Below are 23,238 nucleotides of genomic sequence, written 5' to 3'. Positions count from 1 at the left end.
CGCATCGCGGACCTTCACCGGGAATACCGACTTGAGACTCTCAAGGAGGTAATCCACAAACTCACCTCAAGACTGTACAGAAACTCCAGACATTCGCAGAACCCGTTTATTCTGAATCTGGGGAACTACGACCACAACCATAGATGGAAACATAAAGACCAACATACATACTTGTAAGGACCTAACATCTATGGCATAGCACACGCAAACACAACGGTACAGGTGAGCCCCTGTTAATCAGACACCATTACTAGATATCCAGCTGGAATACACTGCAGAAAAAGTGGCACCACGCAGGGAAGCCGTACCGTACACCGCATGCAAACAAGCTCCACACATCCCCCACACAGTGAGATGATCTATGGTCGATCTCCCACTACTGTATAACGATCTTGATTGTTCCAGGAACGTAGCGGCTGCAGCAACTGGGATACATCGCCATCGCTTCCCACGGTAATGATGCATGATACCCATACTAACGAATCCAACCTTGCATGAACTATCGCAGGTAGTAAGCCACTACTGCTCTTACTACCCATCCCACTGTCGCAGAGGTTTTTTCCCACGGCACGAGCCTTGGCACTTTTTTCCCTCTGCTCTCCAAATCGCTACCCTCACTCGCGTTTCGTTCACTATCTATCACCTGATGGACCGTGTTAATGCGTAGTCTTACCCAGACGCACGGATAACATCACATCCCAGCATCCTGTGATCCATTTACTAGATAACTAACATTTTCACGGAGGTGACAGTAGAACTTTTGGTTTGGTCACCATGTTGGTGCGAGCGTGGATGGGCCCCATCTCTTTAGCCATTTGCTGTGCATAGCTGTCTTGGACTCCTTGCCTGTGTTTTGGTCCGTTGGTGACGGCGAAAATACACTAAAAAACCGTTTTGTTGGAGTTTTCCGAAGAACCGCACATGAATTAATGGTGCCTCCATAAGTCCCATCAAACGCAACGTAGGCCACATCAAATGCAAAAAGCACCAACCGATTTCCTCCATTTGCCTAAGAAGGAGGAAGTGTGTAATATTCATATCTTGACTCTGTGCTGTAGGATATTGACACAAGACGATCTTTCTGTTGGTTATACAAATGGTCCCTAGCTCAGGAGCTATCCAAAATACATGTCCAATCTTTTCTTCAGGAGTAGAACCCGAGGTATGAACACCGGAAAATCCCGTTTCCACGCGCGGCGTTTTGGAAAATAGGTACTGATAATACAGCTCCAGTGCGTGGCGTGCTGGGACCATGTTGTGCTGTATTGTTGTGTTGACAGAGTGAGGCGGTAGCGATGGCGGCATACGACTGTGCCTGGTGCGACAGCTGCAGCAAGCTGAAGCGCGCGCTGCAGCTGGTGATCAGCCGCGCCCAGAAGCCTCTGGCGCTGACGGCTGGCAAGCTCTACGCCGTCAAGAGGGCCGCCTTTCTCTCGGTAAGTCTCTGACAGCAGTCAACCACGGAGGGGTATATGATTTCCGACAACGTGGTTTCAGGAAAGCGGTTTTACAATACAGTTTAATAGAGTAGTCGGCCTTAATTGCTAAATATTTATTGATGGGAACCTGTTTCAGTCTTTGCAGACCATCAGCAGACCATGAAGTGTCTCTCTATTTTATGTTTCTTTACTTTCATCGCTTCTTTTTTCGTTTACAGACATCAGAAAACGTACACTACTGGCCATTAAGATTGCTACACCAAGAAGAAATGCAGATGATAAACGGGTATTCATTGGACAAATATATCATACTAGAACTGACATGTGATTACATTTTCACGCAATTTGGGTCCATAGATCCTGAGAAATCAGTATCCAGAACAACCACCTCCGGCCGTAATAACGGCCTTGATACGCCTCGGCATTGAGTCAAACAGAGCTTGGATGGTGTGTACAGGTACAGCTACCCATACAGTTTCAACACGGTACCACAGTTCATCAAGAGTAGTGGCTGGCGTATTGTGACGAGCCAGTTGCTCGGCCACCATTGACCAGACGTTTTCAGTTGGCGAGAGATCTGGAGAATGTGCTGGCCAGGGCAGCACTCGAACATTTTCTGTATCCAGAAAGGCCCTACAGGACCTGCAATATGCGGTCGTGCATTATCTTGCTGAAATGTAGGGTTTCGCAGGGATCGCATGAAGGGTAGAGCCACGGGTCGTAACATATCTGAAATGTAACGTCCACTGTTCAAAGTGCCGTCAATGCGAGCGAACAAGAAGTGACCGAGACGTGTAACCAATGGCAACCCATACCATCACGCTGGGTGATACGCCAGTATGGTGATGACGAATACACGCTTCCAATGTGCATTCACCGCGATGTCGCCAAACACGGATGCGACCATCATGATGCTGTAACAGAACCTAGATTCATCCGGAAAAATGACGTTCTGCCATTCGTGCACCCAGGTTCGTCGTTGAGTACGCCATCGCAGGCGCTCCTGTCTGTGCTGCAGCGTCAAGGGTAACCACAGCCACGGTCTCCGAGCTGATAGTCCATGTTGCTGCAAACGTCTTTGAACTGTTCGTGCAGATGGTTGTTGTCTTGCAAACGTCCCCATCTGTTGACTCAGCGATCGAGACGTGGCTGCAAGATCCGTTACAGCCATGCAGATGAGATGCCTGTCATCTCGACTGCTAGTGATAACGAGAACGTTGGTATCCAGCACGGCGTTCCGTATTACCCTCCTGAACCCACCAATTCCATATTCTGCTCAGTCATTGGATCTCGAGCAGCAATGTCGCGATACGATAAACCGCAATCGCGATAGTCTACAACCCGACCTTTATCAAAGTCGTAAACGTGATGGTACGCATTTCTCCTCCTTACATGAGGCATCACAACAACGTTTCACCATGCAACGCCTGTCAACTGCTGTTTGTGTTATGAGAAATCCGTTGGAAACTTTACTCATGTCAGCACGTTCTACGTGTCGCCACCGGCGCCAAACTTGTATGAATGCTCTGAAAAGCTAATCATTTGTATATCACAGCATCTTCTTCCCGTCTGTTAAATTTCGCGTCTGTAGCACGTCATCTTCGTTGTGTAGCAATTTTAATGGCCAGTAGTGTAGGTAATTTATCGGTAACGACGCAATCCAGAAGCTTATACTCACTCACTTGCGGCGCAGTACGGTAGGTTTTTGTAGTATTGTACTGTACTTTACAATAAACCAACAATAAATAATACAGTAAATTTTACCTCTATGTAAACACATAAGTGTTTAACACAATGAAGAAAATACTGCAAGCTTGACGCAGTACTCTGCCATGTGTTCCATGCGCTAAGTCGACCAAGTGGACTCATAGCCACGTCGACCTGAACAGTTGAACTGGCTTACGAAGCTCAGGTGCGACATACCAACGGACTCAACCGCCGCATCTGTAGCGAGGCAATTATGTCATGATTTCACATGCTCAAAATTTCTCATACACTTTTGGGGTATTTCCCGACATTTGCGACCCCATACGTCTTATACACTACTGACCATTAAAATTGCTACACCACGAAGATGACGTGCTACAGACACGAAAATTAACCGACAGGGAGAAGATGCTGTGATATGCAAATGATAAGCTTTTCAGAGCATTCACACAAGGTTGGCGCCGGTGGCGACACCTACAACGTGCTGACATGAGGAAAGTTTCCAACCGATTTCTCACACACGAACAGCAGTTGACCGGCGTTGCCTGGTGAAACGTTGTTGTGATGCCTCGTGTGAGGAGGAGAAATACGTACCAACAAGTTTCCGACTTCGATAAAGGTCGGATTGTAGCCTATCGCAATTCCGGTTTATAGTATCGCGACACTGCTGCTCGTGTTGGTCGAGATCCAATGACTGTTAGCAGAATATGGAATCAGTGAGTTCAGGAGGGAAATACGGAACGCCGTGCTGGATCTCAACGGCCTCGTATCACTAACAGTCGAGATGACAGGCATCTCATCCGCATGGCTGTATCGGATGGTGCAGCCACGTCTCGATCCCTAAGTCAACAGATGGGGACGTTTGCAAGACAACAACCATCTGCACGATCAGTTCGGCGACGTTTGCAACAGCATGTACTATCAGCTCGGAGACCATGGCTGCGGTTACCCTTGACGCTGCACCACAGACAGGAGCGCCTGCGATGGTGTACGAATGGGTGCACGAATGACGAAACGCCATTTTTTCGGATGAACCCAGGTTTTGTTTACAGCATCATGATGGTCGCATCCGTGTCTGGCGACATCGCGGTGAACGCACGTTGGAAGCGTGTATTCGTCATCGCCATACTGGCGTATCACCCAGCGTGATGGTATGGGGTGCCATTTGTTACATGTCTCGGTCACCTCTTGTTCGTATTGACGGCACTTTGAACAGTGGACGTTACATTTCAAATGTGTCACGACCCGTGGCTCTACCCTTCATTCGATCCCTGCGAAACCCTACATTTCAGCAGGATAATGCACGACCGTATGTTGCAGGTTCTGCACGGGCCTTTCTGGATACAGAAAATGTTCGACTGCTACCCTGGCCAGCACATTCTCCAGATCTCTCACCAACTGAAAATGTCTGGTCAATGGTGACCGAGCAACTGGCTCGTCACAATACGCCAGTCACTACTCTTGATGAACTGTGGTATCGTGTTGAAGCTGCATGGGCAACTGTACCTGTACGCGCCATCCAAGCTCTGTTTGACTCAATGCCCAGTCGTATCAAGGCTGTTATTACGGCCAAAGGTGGTTGTTCTGGGTACTGGTTTCTCAGGATCTATGAACCCAAATTGCGTAAAAATGTAATCACATGTCAGTTCTAGTATGATATATTTGTCCAATGAATTCCCGTTTATCATCTGCATTTCTTCTTGGTGTAGCAGTTTTAATGGCCATCAGTGTATTAAATTAATTATCTCAGCTTCATCTGCGTCGCTTCAGAGTTTTTAAACGTTAATAAGGATCATCGAGTGTACGTACAATGTTCTCTATATCTTCCGTTTTCTTTGTTTTATGGTATTCCGTACGGTTAGCCGAAATTATTATATCGATCGAGGGTCTGAACTCATGCTGTATCACGGGCGCAGCAAGTCTGCACTATATGTAAGTAACATCAGATTCGGCCACTCTGTACATGAGACTATGGTAATGCCTAAGCATATTAAAGATTGCTTATGCTAATGACAAACCCTACGAGCAACTAATGTTTGAATCTCATATCACGTTACTGTTTTCAGTTGATTCAGGCGACGTACTCTTACTACACACTTCTTCAAAATTTGGACAACTGATGGGAAAGAAGGAATACGGCGCTCCTGCACAGGACAGTGGAGAGCGTCTTAAAGGTTTTGGGAAGTACGACAAAGCCAGTTGGGGTCGTTACATTATTCGGCCGAGCTTAGAAAAGACTCGGGAACTCATGCATGGCTGCCAACACCTGCAATCATCACAACTGTGTCACAGCCTTATACAAAATCATGAAACATATTTTTGTTTTGTCCTACCTTCACTTTTTAACGTACTTGTAACTATTCGAGATCCATGCACCAAAGTGTCCTTTCACGCTGTAAACAACACTGTCGCATAAATCAACATTGTAACATCAGTTGTACTATTCTAAAAATCAAGTTTCCTTCGGGCTAGTGTTAATTTGTTTATGAGGCTTGTAATGCAGTCGTGTTACGTACATTAGTATTAATTGCTACGATAAGAGTAAGTCTATAACTATCCAGTGTCTTTGTTAACACATTATATTCTACCGCAAATAAATAATACTAAAAATCAAAAATATGTTTTTCGAATTGAGACTTTTCCTTATTACTACATAATTTCTATACTAAGCAAGAGTACCAAGAGTTGTCTGTAAGTAAAATTCAGCCAAGTTTCAGGTAAGTAAAAATATACCACGACATTACATTTTATAGTGCACTAAAATGTTTTTACAGTCGACAACAGAACAGTTTTTTCCAGATTCAGTTGCACAGTCATTAAGCGTAAGAAGTACAATACTTGGAAAGTCATCTCGTTCTTCAAGATTTATCCTGTGGAGGCATTGCGTGTCATATGTTGTTGTTGTTGCTGTGGTCTTCAGTCCTGAGGCTGGTCTGATGCAGCTCTCCATGCTACTCTATCCTGTGCAAGCTTCTTCATCTCCCAGTACTTACTGCAACCTACATCGTTCTGAATCTGCTTAGTGTATTCATCTCTTGGTGTCCCTCTACGATTTTTACCCTCCACGCTGCCCTCCAATGCTAAATTTGTGATCCCTTGATGCCTCAGAACATGTCCTACTAACTGGTCCCTTCTTCTTGTCAAGTTGTGCCACAAACTCCTCCCCAGTTCTTTTCAATACCTCTTCATTAGTTATGTGATCTTGAAACGTCCCCTTTGAACAATTATTCAAGACTGTGCTTAAACTGACACCCAATATTTTTAGCGCAACGCAATCTGACTTTTAAAAAATCCCTACGAAAGAATGGCCCTGACTAACAGTAACATATGCGTTTTACAAATCGCTTACCTCACAAAAATCTTGGTTACTCGAATTACTGCAATACAGCAGGCGCCACTACTGCCAGCTAAATCAAAGATTCAAACTATGGAAGGCACTAACTACTGACAGAGATAGTTAGCAAATGAAAGATATTAATAGAGAACAAACAATGTATTTACCTTAATATCATCAAAAGTCACAATATATATAGGAATTCATAACATCCATTTTTACAAATATCAAAACTCCGCCATTTCTCTCTCCACATCCACCACTGCTGGCGGCTCACCTCCAACTGCGCAACGCTACGCGCTGTTCACATCCAGCTGCCGCTGCCCAACACTACAATGGCAGACAACAATGCAAACCAGCCACAGACTGCACACAGCACAGCCAGTGATTCTCACACAGAGCGCTATGTAACGTTGCCAATAAGAAAACATAAACAGCCTACTTACATAGAGGGCCCAGCCCTGTTTAAATCCCGCCAGTTCTGATGAAATTCAGGTCTGTCGTTATGATTATATCGTCTGTCGTCATGTCGGTAGTTCCTGTAGTTTCTTGTCTGTCGGTCATGTGGTGGAGAATTTCTCCCGGAATCGTAACTGCGCGCTGAACTGTTGCGTCTGAAGTTATTCTGTCTCCCTTGATCATAATTGTTTTTGTTCCCATATTGTCTGTTTCTATGGTAATCTCTGTCATATTCATTACTACGGAAAGGTGATCTTTCCCTGTAATTATTACTACTCTGCCAACGGTTGTCATACGGCTGGTGTCTGTTTTGGTCACGATTTGTGTTGTGAGAATAGCCTTGTCGTGTCCAGTTATTATTTCTTTCATCGTGGAATTGCGACGGATGTGACCTGTAATTGTTGTGTTCCTGTTTTCGCGTTCCGCGATTATCAGTGTGAATTTCTAGTTCTTGTAACAGTCCCTGAAAAGCTTCAATGTCGTCTTTGCAACGTCCTGCTAAAATAATATGCCGTAAATGTTCAAGTAATTTGATTAAGCAAATGCGGATGAGTTCTGAGGGGCTGTATGGGTTTGAAAGATACTGATTCTTATGCAACATGTCTTCCAAATATTTCATAAGACTGGAAAATTCAGATTGTTCGAAACGTTTCATCATTATGATGCTATGTTTTACTCGGTGTTGTGTAGCTTGAGACCAATATGCTGAGAGGAAGGCATGATAAAATTCTCCTTCACTGTGACAATCGTGAATGACCGATCGCATTCTTACAGCTGGTTCATTCTCCAAGTAGCCACCCATAAATTCTAATCTGTGTTCTAACGACCAGTTGGGAGGAAAACAATGAGAGAATTGATGGAGCCATGCTTGTGGATGAATGTCGTTGCCAGAATTCTTAAATGTTTTGAATTTACGTGTAGTAATGAATAGCTTATAGTCAAAATCATCATGTCGGCGAGTCGCATATCGGTCATTGTTAGGTCGTGTCGGCCGTTCCTTCTCAAAATTCGGTGCACATTGCCAATTTCTTTCATAACTTCCGAAATGCGCTGTGTTATTATTTTGTGGCTGTTCCGTATTTCTATGTCCCTCTTCCCGTATTGGGGCGCGAGTGTCCTCTGAAATACGTAATTCTTGTATTACCTGTGTCAGCTGATCTTGTACTTCCCGGATTTCTCTTTTGTACTGTGTATTGATTTGATTTTGATTCTGTTTGAATTTTCTAATTTGTTCATACTCTTCTGTGTCAGTGAAGGCTACAAGTCTTGTGTCATTCAGATCATCATCTACCTTTGTAGATGAATTAGTGAATTGATCCGAAAGTTCGGCTGCTTTCTCCGATAGTGTACTTATTTCCTCAATGTGTTTTTCTGAACCAAGTTTCAGAGTATCTACTGTGTCCTTTAAGTTTTCCTGAGATTTTGCAAGTTGCGTAACCGAATTGGTAGATGCAACTGAGTCAAATTTAGCTTGCAAGGTCTCATGATTTTCATGAACAATAATTTGCAGTTCTTTTATGGCTGCTTCGTGATTCTGTAATGCATTTTCATGCCGCGAAAAAATAGGTTGAAAATGCTCACAAATTCGAGTTTTTACATCATTACAGACTTTTTGACATTTCGATTCGATGTTATGTAACTCAGCAGTTAAATCTTCACGTGTGTATTCAAGCGTGGTGTCTAACTTTTGAAGATTTTGTTCCATTGTGTCCAACTTTTTAAGATTTTGTTCCACTGTGTCTAACTTTTGAAGCTTTTGCTGTGTTTGTCTCTGATTTTGTTCCATTGTGTCTAACTTTTGAAGATTTTGTTCCATTGTGTCTAACTGTAGCTGTGTTTGTCTCTGATTTTGTTTCATTTGTTGCATTAATTGCAATAATAATGTATTAGTGTCTGGAATCTGTTCCTCTATGCTTTTCAGCAGTGCATTTGCACCGGCAACATTAACATTTTGACAAACAGAAAATGTGTCTTGACTTATTTGAGAAAACGGTGAGGACCCAAAACCTGAATCTACAGTATTTGCGAGATTGTTTCCTGTCATTTCGGATTCCTGAGGCGAGCTGTTGCCGACCGATCGATCGATAATGCTTCCCTGTTCACTACCTGTTTCACTGTCTACACCATTGTTTGCAGCCCGCTCCATTTCCCCATGCACAATTACCAAATTACTACTTTGAACATCAGTTAATTCATTACTCGGTGGCGCTGACACACTGCTTTCGTCTTCACTGTCATTTCTCAGTTTACTTTGGAGCCTAGTATTACGTTTTTCGCACGCCATAATTGTCACAATATTTCACACGATAACACAGAAAAGCACAATTTGAAGAGCAAAAATAAGAGAACACATTAACATAGCACTGAAAAAATATCTAGTTAATTGCACGCGCTGCTGAGAAATACTTGGTGTAAAACTGCATGCATGATACAACTGTTTTACTGTACCACAATGAAAGACTGCAACTACAAAGGAGATTTTCTCTACAATTACGCGCTAGCAATAAACAAAAGCTACACTAATTACACAAACTACAAGAAAGAAATCAGTAGATTCCAGTGAGGTATCCTCGGCTAAGGGTCGACATATGAAACGTCCCCTTTTGAAAAATTGTACAAGACTGTGCTTAAACTGACACCCAATATTTTTAGCGCAACGCAATCTGACTTTTAAAAAATCCCTACGAAAGAATGGCCCTGACTAACAGTAACCTACGCATTTCACAAATCGCTTACCTCACAAAAATCTTGGTTACTCGAATTACTGCAATACAGCAGGCGCCACTACTGCCAGCTAAATAAAAGATTCAAACTATGGAAGGCACTAACTACTGATAGGGATAGTTAGCAAATGAAAGATATTAATAGAGAACAAACAATGTATTTACCTTAATATCATCAAAAGCCACAATATATGTAGGAGTTCATAACATCCATTTTTACAAATATCAAAACTCCGCCATTTCTCTCTCCACATCCACCACTGCTGGCGGCTCACCTCCAACTGCGCAACGCTACGCGCTGTTCACATCCAGCTGCCGCTGCCGAACACTACAATGGCAGACAACAATGCAAACCAGCCACAGACTGCACACAGCACAGCCAGTGATTCTCACACAGAGCGCTATGTAACGTTGCCAATAAGAAAACATAAACAGCCTACTTACAATCTACCCATCTAATTTTCAGCATTCTTCTGTAGCACCACATTTCGAAAGCTTCTGTTCTCTTCTTGTCCAAACTATTTATCGTCCATGTTTCACTTCCATACTCCGTACAAATACTTTCAGAAACGACTTCCTGACACTTAAATCTATACTTGATGTTAACAAATTTCTCTTCTTCAGAAATGCTTTCCTTGCCGTTGCCAGTCTGCATTTTATATCCTCTGTACTACGGCCATCATCAGTTATTTTGCTCCCCAAGTTGCAAAACTCCTTTACTACTTTAAGTGTCTCATTTCCTAGTCTAATTCCCTCAGCATCACCCGACTTAATTCGACTACGTTCCATTATCCTCGTTTTGCTTTTCTTGATGTTCATCTTATATCATCCCGTTTAAGACACTTTCCATTCCGTTCAACTGCTCTTCCAAGTCCTTTGCTGCCTCTGACAGAATTACAATGTCATCGGCGAACCTCAAAGTTTTTATTTCTTCTCCCTGGATTTTAATACTTACTCAGAATATTTCTTTTGTTTCCCTTACTGCTTGCTCAATATACAGATTGAATAACATCGGGGAGAGGCTACAACCCTGTCCCACTCCCTTCCCAACCGCTGCTTCCCTTTCATGTCCCTCGACTCTTATAACTGCCATCTGTTTTCTGTACAAATTGTAAATAGCCTTTCGCTCCCTGTTTTTTACCCCTGCCACCTTTAGAATTTGAAAGAGAGTATTCCAGTCAACATTGTCAAAAGCGTGTCATAACTATCAACCATAATGTCTCTTTAAGTTTAGGTGTCTGGTCAGATGGATTTGAATTGTTGTGTGTTTTGTGATGAGGTCAATTTCTTCATTTTGTGGAATAATTTGATTTGGAGGGTATTCAGAGAACGTTCAGCGAAGTTTCATATCACTGTAGCTCAGCTACAGTCTGGTCACAATTACTTGCTAGTTGATGTCTGTCACAAACCGCTGCAGTGTTGCTATATAGGCGTCTACCGCTCGGAAGGAAGGAAAGAAGAGTAGGGTTTAACGTCCTGCCGACATCGAGAGCATTAGAAACAATGCAGAAGCTCGGTTTGACTCAAGGGTGGGGAAGGAAATCGGCCGTGTCCTTTGAACTGAACCATCCGCGCATTTTCCCCAGAGCGATTTAGGGAAATCTCAGAAATCCTAAGCCAGGCTGTCTGGACATGAATTTGAACCGACGTCCTTCCGAACGGGAATCCCGGGTGCTAACCAACGCGCCACCTCGCTAGGTTGTCGGCAACACACAAACACACTGTTAATATTTAATGCGGTGCAATGTTGGAAGCGGCCGCTGCGACGTATGTATGACAAAAATGGGAGATGCTCTGTCGACAGCTGATTTTAAGTGACCAATTACTGAGCTCCATCATACAATGCCTTTTGTAGCCTTGAATATAAGCTTATATCCTTAACTAACAACGATCTCATGATCTGCAAGTATCCGAGAAAGCGGCGACTGCCGGCCGGTGTGACCGAGCGGTTATAGGCGCTTCAGTCTGGAACTGCGCGACCGCTACGGTCGCAGGTTCGAATCCTGTCTCGGACGTGGATATGGGTGATGTCCTTAGGTTAGTTAGGTTTAAGTAGTTCTAAGTTCTAGGGGACTGATGACCTCAGTTGTTAAGTCCCATAGTGCTCAGAGCCATTTGAACCCAAAATCTGCAGCAGCACTAAAATCATATTCCTTTGTTCAAGGCGTTTAAAGCTAACACCTACGAGCAAGGTAAAGACAGAAAAATTTCATTTTCAGCAGTAAATGTAAACTGCAATTTCTCACTGTCATTGGTTACCTGAAACTACGAGGTGCAACAATGAAGTAATGAGACTGATTTTCTTTGCAAGATGTGGCAACCCTGCAGATTTGTTTAGGCACAATATCTTTGACCTTGGTCTATAAGCTGCTTCTCGTCCAAGCGGCACATTGCTGCTACTGCTCAGTCGTCAGTTGTGCTGAAATAAGTTAACACGTGTTTGTGTCTCTCCTCACGGAAATGGAACTGCATAATATTGCGCAATGGTATCACTTTTTTTTTTGCGTTAAATTTGGTGAAAACGCGACGACGACTTATGGTAAGCTCCAGAAGGCTTTTGGAGAGGAGGTTATGTCAAGAGCTCAAGTTTTTCGTTGGCATAAATTGTTTAGTGAAGGCACAACGAATATTGAAGATGAACACCGCAGTGGACGACCATCAACCTCACGGACGGATGTCAAGTTGGCCAGGGTGCGTGAACTCATACGATCTGATCGAAGATTATCCGTGAAAATGATTGCAGAACTGAACATGTATCGAGAAACGGTTCGTCTAATAATAACTGAAGATCTTGGTATGAGAAAGATTTGCGCAAAAATGGATTCTGCATCACGATAATGTGCCATCCCGTACTGCTCTGTCAGTACAGCAATTTTTAACCTCAAAACAAATTTCAGTACTACCACAGCTACCGTATTCACCAGATATCGCTCTGTGCGACTTTTTTTCTATTTCCAAGAGTCAAAACGGCGGTCAAGGGACACCATTTTCAAACAACACAAGATGTTCAAAAAGCTGTGACAAGTGGCTTGGAGGATATTACAGAAGGCGAGTTCCAGAAATGTTATCATCAATGGCAGAAGCGCTGGAAAAAGTGTGTGCAATCAGAAGGGAACTACTTTGCAGGAGACAACACTAAAGTTGACTAAAACGGTAAGCAACATTTTTTTCACATCAGTCTCATTACTTTATTGTATGCTGATGCTGGCTACATGGTCTGACGTTTAGCAACCGATGAGCAGTCGTGTTTGATGTTGGTTGAAGATTGTAGGCGACACAAGCAGATCAAAACGCAAAAAGATCGATAAGAAGCAAAACCAGGAGCAAATAAAAAATTCAGTGCGATGATGACAAATAGACTTGTCAAAGTATCAGAAATAAAAAATGACAAGTACAGTAAATAAAAATGGTAATCAAGGTCTTCTGATTAGATTTAGTAAAATAAAAAATTTCACTACATTTGATGAAGATTCCAAAACTGGCTCTGAGCACTATGGGACTTAATTTCTGAGGTCATCAGTCCCCTAGAACTTAGAACTACTTAAACCTAACTAACCTAAGGACATCACACACATCCATGCCCGAGGCAGGATTCGAACATGTGACCGTAGCGGTCGCGCGGTTCCAGACTGAAGCGCCTAGAACCGCTCAGCCACAACGGCCGGCCGAAGATTCCAACTCACGATTTTTCACACATCAGATTTATGTGGTAACCACTGCTCTAAGCTCTTTTACCGTGGGCAGTCGTAATATTTATGACTCTGCTGGCCTAGTCACAATTAAATGCAGCCTTAAAAAAGTCGGCTTCACGTAATGTTGTGAAAAGCCTGGCTAATGTAAACTGATCTCTGTGCTTTTAATAACTGTATATGAGACGCAGAATCGCGTCTTGTGCGTAAGGATCCATTAGTGTTTGGGTAGTGCAGTGTATGAAATGTATGCGTACTCCGTTAGCATTGTGTGTGTGTGTGTGTGTGTGTGTGTGTGTGTGTGTGTGTTGGTTTTGGTGTGGTTGTCAAGTGTGACGAAATAAGAAATAAAAGGGCTTTAGGTTCCAAACACATCAGGAAAGAAAGAATTGCAAGTGAACTAACTGTCACGGTAGTTTAGTAATTTCGAACGGTTCAGGTGTGATCTTCTATCAATTAATTTTAATCAGACTATTGTTTCAGAAAATGAAAGTTGCTGTCTCTACAATTCTATGCAACCAACAAATACGAGGGCCATACTGAAACTCATGAACAACTCATTGTTAAAACTTCATTTACAACAATGTAACAAGAATGACTGCAGGATCGTAATCTATAGACTTGACCCCACAATCTGCCATACTGTGACGTCATTAACCCTCTATCACATGACAACGGGCAGAACATTCAAAATGGCCTACATCAAAGTTCGTTTTCGACAGTGTGCTGTCATTGGATTCCTTGTTAAAAAGGGAAAATTCACCTCCGACTTCAACGTGCCTACAGAGATGTCTTCTTGGGCGCCAGCAGTGTTAGGAAAGAGTTCAAACTTTTCAAAGATATAGAAACGAGTATACAAGATGAGCTTCATAACGATCGACATCGAACTGCCTCCATGGAACGCAACAAGGGAAGAGGTGATGAGCTTATTAGACAAGACAGGCGCGTCACAGCGAGTGAAATAGCTGCAAAACTTACAGTAGAACACAGTACAGTACAAGACATGATTCAAGGCTTAGATTATCTAAGCGTTTGTGCCCGTTTATTGACCGAAGACTACAAACTTCAGAAAAGAACCATGATGCAGAATCTTCTTCAGACATTTCGCAATGAAGGAGATAATTTTTTGATGAATGTTGCGATAGGCAATGAAAGCTGGTTCCGTCATTACGAGCCTGAAACAAAATATCAGAGTATGGAATGGCATTACTTGAATTGACCATAATAGATGAATGCGAAGACATTGCCATATTGGAAAGCTGTTATTTGCACTGTCTTCTGGGATGTGTAGGGTTGCATTTTGACTAATTTTCTTGAACCTCGACAAACCACAAATGCTGCCCGCTATATCTAAACTACTGTGAAGCTTCGTCATGCGCTGCACGAGAAACGCCGTGGGAAGAAGCTCATCCAGCAACAGGATAACGCGCGTCCTCTAACTGCTCGTGTCAGGAGAAGATTAGCACATTTGGGTAAGAAACTCTTCCACCTCTTCTCTACAATCTCTACTTGGCACCTCCAAACTACCATATTTTCATTTCTCTTAAGTTTATGTTCAGTTGCTTTTGAGTTGGTGTTTTAAACATATGGTGCTCTGTTGCCGTATTAACTGTACTTTAAAGTACGATAAACGCTATCGCAACTAGTATCGACACCTTATTAAGTAAAAATGACTGTTAATATATCGAAAGCGTATGTCCCTTCTTCAAAATTATATACTCGTACTTTATCGATCATCAGCAGACGTTGCCAGAGATAATGCAAACAAGTTCGCTGTAGTTTAATCTGCAGTAAGTTCTGAATACTGCTACGACTAAAGAAATGATCAACGTCGTTCACTATCTAGACGGGCCAAATCGAATTTGGCCGATCAACTAAATATATATTTAAATTTAGACCTATGAAGAGGAAATAGCTACTAAACGATTGGTCCACGAATATTGACTTATCAGTTCAAACATTATTTATCGGTTTATGGAGATTACTTGGAAGAGCAAGAAATGACACTATAATTTGTGAAGAAATCCACAATGATTATATTTTATGAAGGACTTACGGTATCCCCAGAACGAACTGAACAGTTAACAGTTTTTAATGATTTCAACAAGGATATGTTATGGATAATATGCCTAAAGAAATTTCGTAATAATGTGCAGCATTATAATCTCTGAATAATAACACAGCAGAGACAATGCATATTGCTCGTTATTACACTGTAAGTATAATTAAGCAGAGCCAGGACCAATTCTTCGACGGATTGTTGAACCTGGCACATTACTTGTTACTGAGAAATTATTTATTCTTCTTTAAATGAAAATATATTTACATAAAGTTACTGCAGTAAGAAACTTGATGATATGTAAACAGTCTCTGTGGGTGATCCAAATCAGTAATAGTGGGTACTGTACTTGCTCTCTGCTCATTGTCCTGGAGTTCTTGCTGAGAACCGCATTCACCTTTCAGGTTCAGTCAGCGTGTAATTTGAAACAAGGGACCACATCTCATGGTAGATTTATTGCATACAGTGACATAGGTACTGCATCACAAAACCTCCGGTCAAGAATGCCCACCAGCGAACTGGCTTTCTCGTTTATATATCATTCAAACAATGTTTTCCTTATTATTATGGTACATTTTCGAATTTACAATTAAAAATAATTGCATTCAACTGAATGAAACCTGTACATTACAGTTGCAAGTACTCTCATCAGTGTTAGACATATAGTTCACAGAAAATAGAACGCTATTACACGAATTCGGATTAAATATGTAAAGTAAACAATCACCTTATTAGTTTCCTTACTTTTATGACACAAAATTGCATTCAATGTTTTATTATGTATATGGCTTCTATATGATAATATCCTTTTATTAATACGCACAGAAGTTCCGTTATTTTACATAAAAGTTCCATTTGACAATTTGTTTCCACATGTCAAGATGTATTATTTCTTGAATTATTTTAATTGTGTCGATAAGACTCACTTTGTATACATTCGTCTTATACGTTGACAAATCACATGTCATTCAGGTATTTAGACCAGTGTGCGAAAATTAAGAAACACAGCACTACATGATTTCATCATCCAGTAATTTTAAGAGAATATCATAATTTCAGATGCTTTTACCAATCAGCATTGCTCTATAGGTTTGGTGCACTGCTGTTTCAAGGTTGTACAGTAGAGATCAGTTGTACAAACGTTGTATTTACATTACAATTATAATGTTAATTGAAATCTGGGTGATTACATGTGCTACATGAACTCAGAGTCGTGGTATTGATCAATGTAGTACACCTCCTAAATTGATCAGTTAGATATCAGTACTGTCCAAAGAGTGTTGTACATCATCAGGATGTGCAATACCCTTCCAGGCAATTTGTGCAACACAGAACTGTTTCAAAACTAATTCAACATTTGACAACCAAAATCCCTGAACATAAAAGAATACAACAGATAAGAGAAAAGTAGTATCATATAAGTATATTACATTCGATATTTTATGAATTACATGAATTCTATGAGAAATAAATAATTATTTGGGATATCCAAGCCATTATGTCTTCTTAATCTCAGTCTACCTCCCTTTGCACTATCACAAGTAATTATCTCCTTTTACATCTCTTTCTGTCCTGGAAAAGTTATACAAGTCTGATCACTTTTTCCGCGAAGCAGAGTACGACAAAGCAAAAGGTAAGAGACATACAAAGAAGCACATAAAGATAAAACAATGAACCTCAGTATCAATTACAACTTTGTACAGAAAAAGATTAGCTTAACCTAGTTATGTTAATGCATTTTACTCTAAACAATTATATATTCAAAACTCATGTGTCATTAATAGTTACTATTAAAATCAGTCTTTATCACAATTTATTTAGTCTGGTAACTGGTTTCGACCACACAGTGATTTACCACCAGAAGGAGGCTCCTGCTCATACAGCGTTTTGGTCTGAAGATGACCACAGGCATGGTCGAAACCGGTTACCAGAATACATAAGATTGTTATGAAGACTGATTTTAATAGTAACTATTAGTAATAAGATTAATCACTGTCTCCTCACACAATGTATTCAAAAGTAATAATGTGTCACTGTTATAACTATCATTTCCAACTTTACCACGACAATTATCAGTCTCACATTTAGTGAAGTAACAAGTCCATAGTCAGTAATACAATGACATACGTTATATTCAGCATTAACAATACAATAATGTCCCATCTGGACTCTCTTTCACTATAAAAATCTGTAATCATCTTCAATAAGTGTGCTAGTTAAACGATAGGATAGCCTCACAATAGTGCAATGGCCTGTGCTATTCTGTAAACCTCAAAAACAAGACATGTGCTATTGAATTAGTGTTAACGATTCAGTGAAATCCCATCTTGGAACTGTTTTTGTAATAGTTGACAAATGTGGTATTGACCAGGTATTCATTTTGCCACCCAGTTTTCTATCAGAAACAAAAACGAAAAATGAAATGTGTTGTAGTGTAACGTCCCAGATAGTTTCTGTACATTGGGCGCGTCTACAATGCGGTTTTATAAACATCGTTATGGCAACGCCTCTTTGTACCTCTACAGATGTTGATATTTTTCACCTACAGACGTTTCTGCTTCACAGTTGAAAGCTATCAAAAGCGCTGCGAGGTGTCTGGGATTACGTTAAGTTGTCTCTACTGTAGGAGTATGTTATTAGTAAAGTATGACTGTATTAAAACTTCATGCATGATTCCATATTTTTTTCACGCATCTCAGTATTTATGATGTCATATCTCTTGAACTATCAATATACATATTTATGTAGGTACAATCAGCAGCATATGTGGGCACTGTCTCTGAAATACGTCGCGATTAGAGTAAGTAGCAAAGAAGTAATAAATTTAAATATCATGCACCATGCTGCAGTTTTTCACGCATTTAAGTGTTTATGATGTCATATCGCCTGAACTATGTGCAGAACCATGATTTAATTATGTAGGTGTATTTAGTAGGATATGTGAATACTGTGCAAAATTTGTTGCAATTAGAATTAATAGCATGGAAGTAATAAACTTAAACGTCATGTGTGCTGCATCAGTTTTCCTCGCATCTCACTGTTAATGACGTCATGTCTCCTGAACTCTGATGGTTGCCTGACAGTAAGCGATATGTGCACCAAGTTTGTTTGAAACTGGTCCATTGGTTAAGGAGGAGATACGGAACATAAACTCATACATACAGACATCCGTTTTTATAATATGTGAATTATCCTTAATCAGTTTCAATAAGAAGGCTAATTAAACAATAGTATACCATCACAATAGTACAATTACATGGGCTATTCAATTAGTGTTATCGATTCAATGAAACTCCATCTTGCTTCTCTTTTTATAACACAATATATCCTTCCATCAATAATCATTTCAATAAGTCTGCTAATTAAACAATTGTATAGTATCATGTTAGTTCAATGGCATGCACTGTATACAGTGCCAAGGAATCATTTATATGTCTTCATCCCTTCCATTCATTAATATAATATGCCTTTTCATAATCAGTAACTACCAATATAAATCAATACGACTGAATGATAATAAACAGGTACAGTTTAGGTTTTCCAGAAGAACTATAAACGGTTCACTTCCATCCATATCACCTTTGAACAGATGGTTTGGTAATGACATTTCTAGATCAGTGATGAATATATATATATATATATATATATAAAATATATATATATATGGTGTTCATTTTAACTGAAGGTATTGAAATACCTCGAAAACTACACATCAGATCAAAAAAGCTATAATTCCAATTACTCTGCCTTGGAGGGGGACATCCAGTGATACCACACTCAACCTGCCCCCCTTCCCCTCCCCCCCAACCCCCAACACCCTGTGCGTGGAGGGCGGAGAGCAGCTTTGAAATCTTCATTGAGAGGCCCCGTTTTTATTCCATATTACGATTCTATGGCAAAATCTATATACGTTTTGTCTGAAGCATTTTCTTCGTTTCGCCACAAATGGTGCTGTCATTGGAGGAATGTAAATGAGTACACAATCGTAATTTACAGCATGGTACTCAATAGCCCTTGAATATCCAATGGTACGTGTTACCCCACATCCACGATGTGAGGGTAAGACAGTCCAGTATTTCAGAACTTCTAATTGGAAATCACATTCGCAACTTTGTATTCCTCTGACACATCGAGCAGGGGATTACCCAACGCGCCTCTGTGACTGTGGCTCGAGGCGAACACTACTCTACTTAGAGCAAGTATTCAAACATAGTCCCACCAACTTCAGTACACTTAGTGACCCTCTTTTCAAATCACCGTACGCAGGACAGAAGCATATCTGCGGGTAAGTTAGCTCAGTTGTTTCTGATGCGGTCGTCCATGTCTTCACGGCCTGTTGGTATTTGCTGGTACACCCTATGTTTTAAATATCCCTACAGAAAGAAATCCGTAAATTCCGGTGACCTAGCGGGCCAATTAATAGGGCCACCTCTACCGATCCAATATAAAAAGGGTGTAATACCTTCTGTGCTTCAATTGCTTAATGCGCTGGGCAACTGTCATGCTAAAGCCACATATGTTATTGAATGTCCAAGTACAAGTAGTTCCTGTTCAACAAACGTTCTGTATTTCCGTCCTTTCAAAGTTTCATCGATAAAATACGGACCAATTAGTTAGTTTCCCATGATGCCACACCATACGTTAACCGACCAAGAACGTTGACGGTCAGCTTGCCGTAACCTGTGGGGACTGTCTACACGCCAGTAATGCATGTTGCGCCGGTTAAGGGTATACGAAACGCCCTATGCTTACAATGTTAAATTGAGCTAAAAGTTAGGAACATTTTCTCATTTGCTATTTGGACGATACTCTTGATTTTTTTACAGAACGCAGAGATATGTTCTACTTTTATGCTGAATTATTAATTTTGAAAAAATAATGTATAGTTTTTCAGATATTTTATTTTTTGTAAATGTTAAAAAATGTTATACATTTAAACAAGTATTTTAAAATTTACATCCATTAATACAAAATAATTCCACATATCTTTTAATTCAGATATATTAGAAAGTCTTAAGGAACAACTACAGAAAATTTCATCTTTCTACTATAAATAGGCCCTGAGAAAATGTACCTTATACGCAAAAAAACTAAAGTTATGGGAAATTAGCTTCAAAGTTTTTACTTCAGTACAAGCCTGTTCCATAGCATGTATCATCAGAATCGTCCAACAGCTTCCTCTTGATGGCTCTGCTATGCTGTCTAGCCATCTTTGAATAAACTTTTATGGCGTTATCTGAGGACCTGAGCCGTTCCTTGTCCAAACAAAGCATAGCTGTGGCAGTTTGTAGTCCTACACAGAGCCCCAACTTCTGCAGAACTTTGCACTTTGTTATATTGCCCTGATTGAATGATGAAACAGCATCATAAACGCCAAAGTGAAGTGTGTTTATACCCACAAACACTGTTTTAGGTAGTCTATTCCATATCACATGGTTCACACACTCATTTGGATTTTGAGTCCAGCCATGAAGACATTTCTTTAGTAGACTAATATCTGCGAGGTCTTGGAGTATTGGTTTTATTTCATCCATTATGGCAGGTGGCATGTGATGAGGGTGATTATATTGTTTCTCACTTATTTTGCCTCTGTTGTACTTACACCAACTATCGTCTCCTTTTGGACATAGCCCATGTTGGGGATTCTCATTGTTTGAAGCTGTATGAAAAAACAGAGCCCAGACTGCTCTTCCCATTAATTCTGCATCTGCTGTGTTCTGTCTTATTGCTAGACCATAGCACTTCTGAATGTGATCTATTGTAGCATCTGTCAGTCTATTTTTCCCATCTAAAGTTTTTCCATCGCTCAGTTTCTTGCCTTTCATGCTAGCCTTGAGCCGTCGAAGTCTTGATCCCATTCTTTTCTGAACCTGGCCAACACACAACAGTTTGGAAATTTTCACATCGTTACCATAGGGTCTCAGTTCCTCAATCTCTTTGAAAGCCTTTGAGTCACCATCTCCAAGATAATTTAAGTATCTAACGTTGTACCATTTTACTGAGCATTGATAAATACTTCTTACACCAGCAACTTCCATACCACCACTTAACCCATAGCAATTTGCCATGCACTCCTCTTCATGTTTATTTTTCATTTTCTCCTTGCATCTGCAATGCTTGGAAAGTATTGCCACATCAACTACCTTACCAGTGTCCACACTTGTAGCTGTTACTACACCATTCAGAGATGTGTGGCCTCTCTTCTGCCAGCTTCCATTAAAAGCTATGGACAAGTCTCTGCTAGTATTATTTTCAACAACTGCTTCCTCAACAGCATCTTTCATGTTTTCCTGTGCCACATCTTCTACAGCAGAGCCTATTGCAGTTATTTGTTTGTTAAATTTTGAAGGTGGAGGAGGGAGGTTCATCACACCACACAACATGGCACCTGCAGCCCTGCCCTTTCCTATACACCGTAATCCATAAACCAGTCTAATGTTTATGTCGTATAGTTTACCTGTATCTGCAGTAACATGTGAGGAATTGAAGAAAGTAACACTGTGTTTGCAATAACTGCACATCAACTCTTATTCACAAGCAAGTCCTACATGTAAGTTTGTTTTCAATGAAACACCACATTTTCCACATTGTTTGCAGCACACATTGTTCTCCAAAACGTCTGATAATAAAGAAACGTTAATTACCTCATATTTTGTAGTCCCAGCATTTAGTTTCTTGTATTCTTCTTCAATTCCAGCTAGTTTTCTTCTTGAAGCACTTTCCGGTGTAGTGGCAGCAGCATCACTCAATGTGTCACTGCCAATGTTGAAGTTAGTCGCTACTGGGACATCAGATACTGATGAAGATGAATCAGACGAATTTTTAATACACTTTACTTTCTTGCGCCAATGTACACGCTTTCTAAATACCTTCAGACTAGGTCTTGGCTTGTTGAAGGAAAGAAAACTCAATGACTTCTCCACATACGACTTTCACAACAATGACATGGATGTACTCACAAAGGAAACAATACAAATGGTGCAGAATCTATTGTCAACTGTCTAGCAGTGTAGCCAACAGAAAAACTAACTCTCTTGTGCTCAATTATACCTCTGGCAAGGCTGTCTATATCAGGTATATTTCGCATCTCATATACAAGGTGCGGAACATCGTGTGTCGAAATTATTTTTAAAAATTATTTAAAATAGTTCTATTCACGTCATCCAAATATTTTATACATGGTATTAAACGGGAGAGTCTAAATTCTTCGAAAATGCATTTACCCAAAAATCGATTTTTTCATCGAAAAACTCATTCCGTATACCCTTAAGGCTACCTTGGATTGTGAATATAGACTCATCGGAAAATAATACCTCGGCAAAGAAGGTGCGGGTTGTTTCCATTTGTTGGCATGCCTGTTTATAAAACACTACCCGGTTATGGAACTCGGTACCATGTTTTTTTTGATGCAGTGACACATGGTACAGACGATAATTATGACGATGCAGTATTGTGACAATATTACCTGCGGACGTACCGGAATCGCGGCGTAATTGCTGGTCGCTCATCCGTGGATTGTGGCCCACTGCCGCTATTACAGCTATTTGAATAGCTTCTCCTGTAACACGTTTGCTTAGTTTCCTTTCAACGCTCTGTACGCTGCCTTTAGGCATAAAGGGTTTCACAACCTTGTAAAAGAACGAATGACAGCGAGCTTTCTCTGGAAAACGCTCGGCATACAAGTCAACAGTAGCCTCAACATTTCTCCTATATTCTCCGTCAATAGGGATCCTTTCAATTTTTCTTCTGTGCTTGCAACATTCATCGTCTAATTGCACATCTGTTCTGCAAATGATAGGTAGGTGTGAAGGCAATAAATACCGCACAA

The 23,238-nt window shown here is 40.8% G+C and overlaps 1 protein-coding gene across 1 annotated transcript in view; it reads left to right on the top strand.

Moving 5' to 3' along the window:
- LOC124795959 (odorant receptor Or2-like) overlaps positions 1-5,663 on the top strand; it is a 37,380-nt gene extending 31,717 nt beyond the window's left edge. Inside the window, exons 4-5 of the mRNA XM_047260039.1 lie at positions 1,281-1,436; positions 5,213-5,663. Of these exons, the coding sequence (XP_047115995.1) occupies positions 1,281-1,436; positions 5,213-5,266 (210 nt within the window). The 3' untranslated portion in view covers positions 5,267-5,663. The remainder of the gene's footprint in view (positions 1-1,280; positions 1,437-5,212) is intronic.
- The last annotated feature ends 17,575 nt before the right edge of the window (positions 5,664-23,238 follow it).

The sequence above is a fragment of the Schistocerca piceifrons genome, chromosome 4 (genome assembly GCF_021461385.2).
Source record: "Schistocerca piceifrons isolate TAMUIC-IGC-003096 chromosome 4, iqSchPice1.1, whole genome shotgun sequence".
NCBI lineage: Eukaryota > Metazoa > Arthropoda > Insecta > Orthoptera > Acrididae > Schistocerca > Schistocerca piceifrons.
The sequence above is the reverse complement of the archived record's forward strand: the minus strand, read 5'-3'. Positions and strand labels throughout refer to the sequence as shown.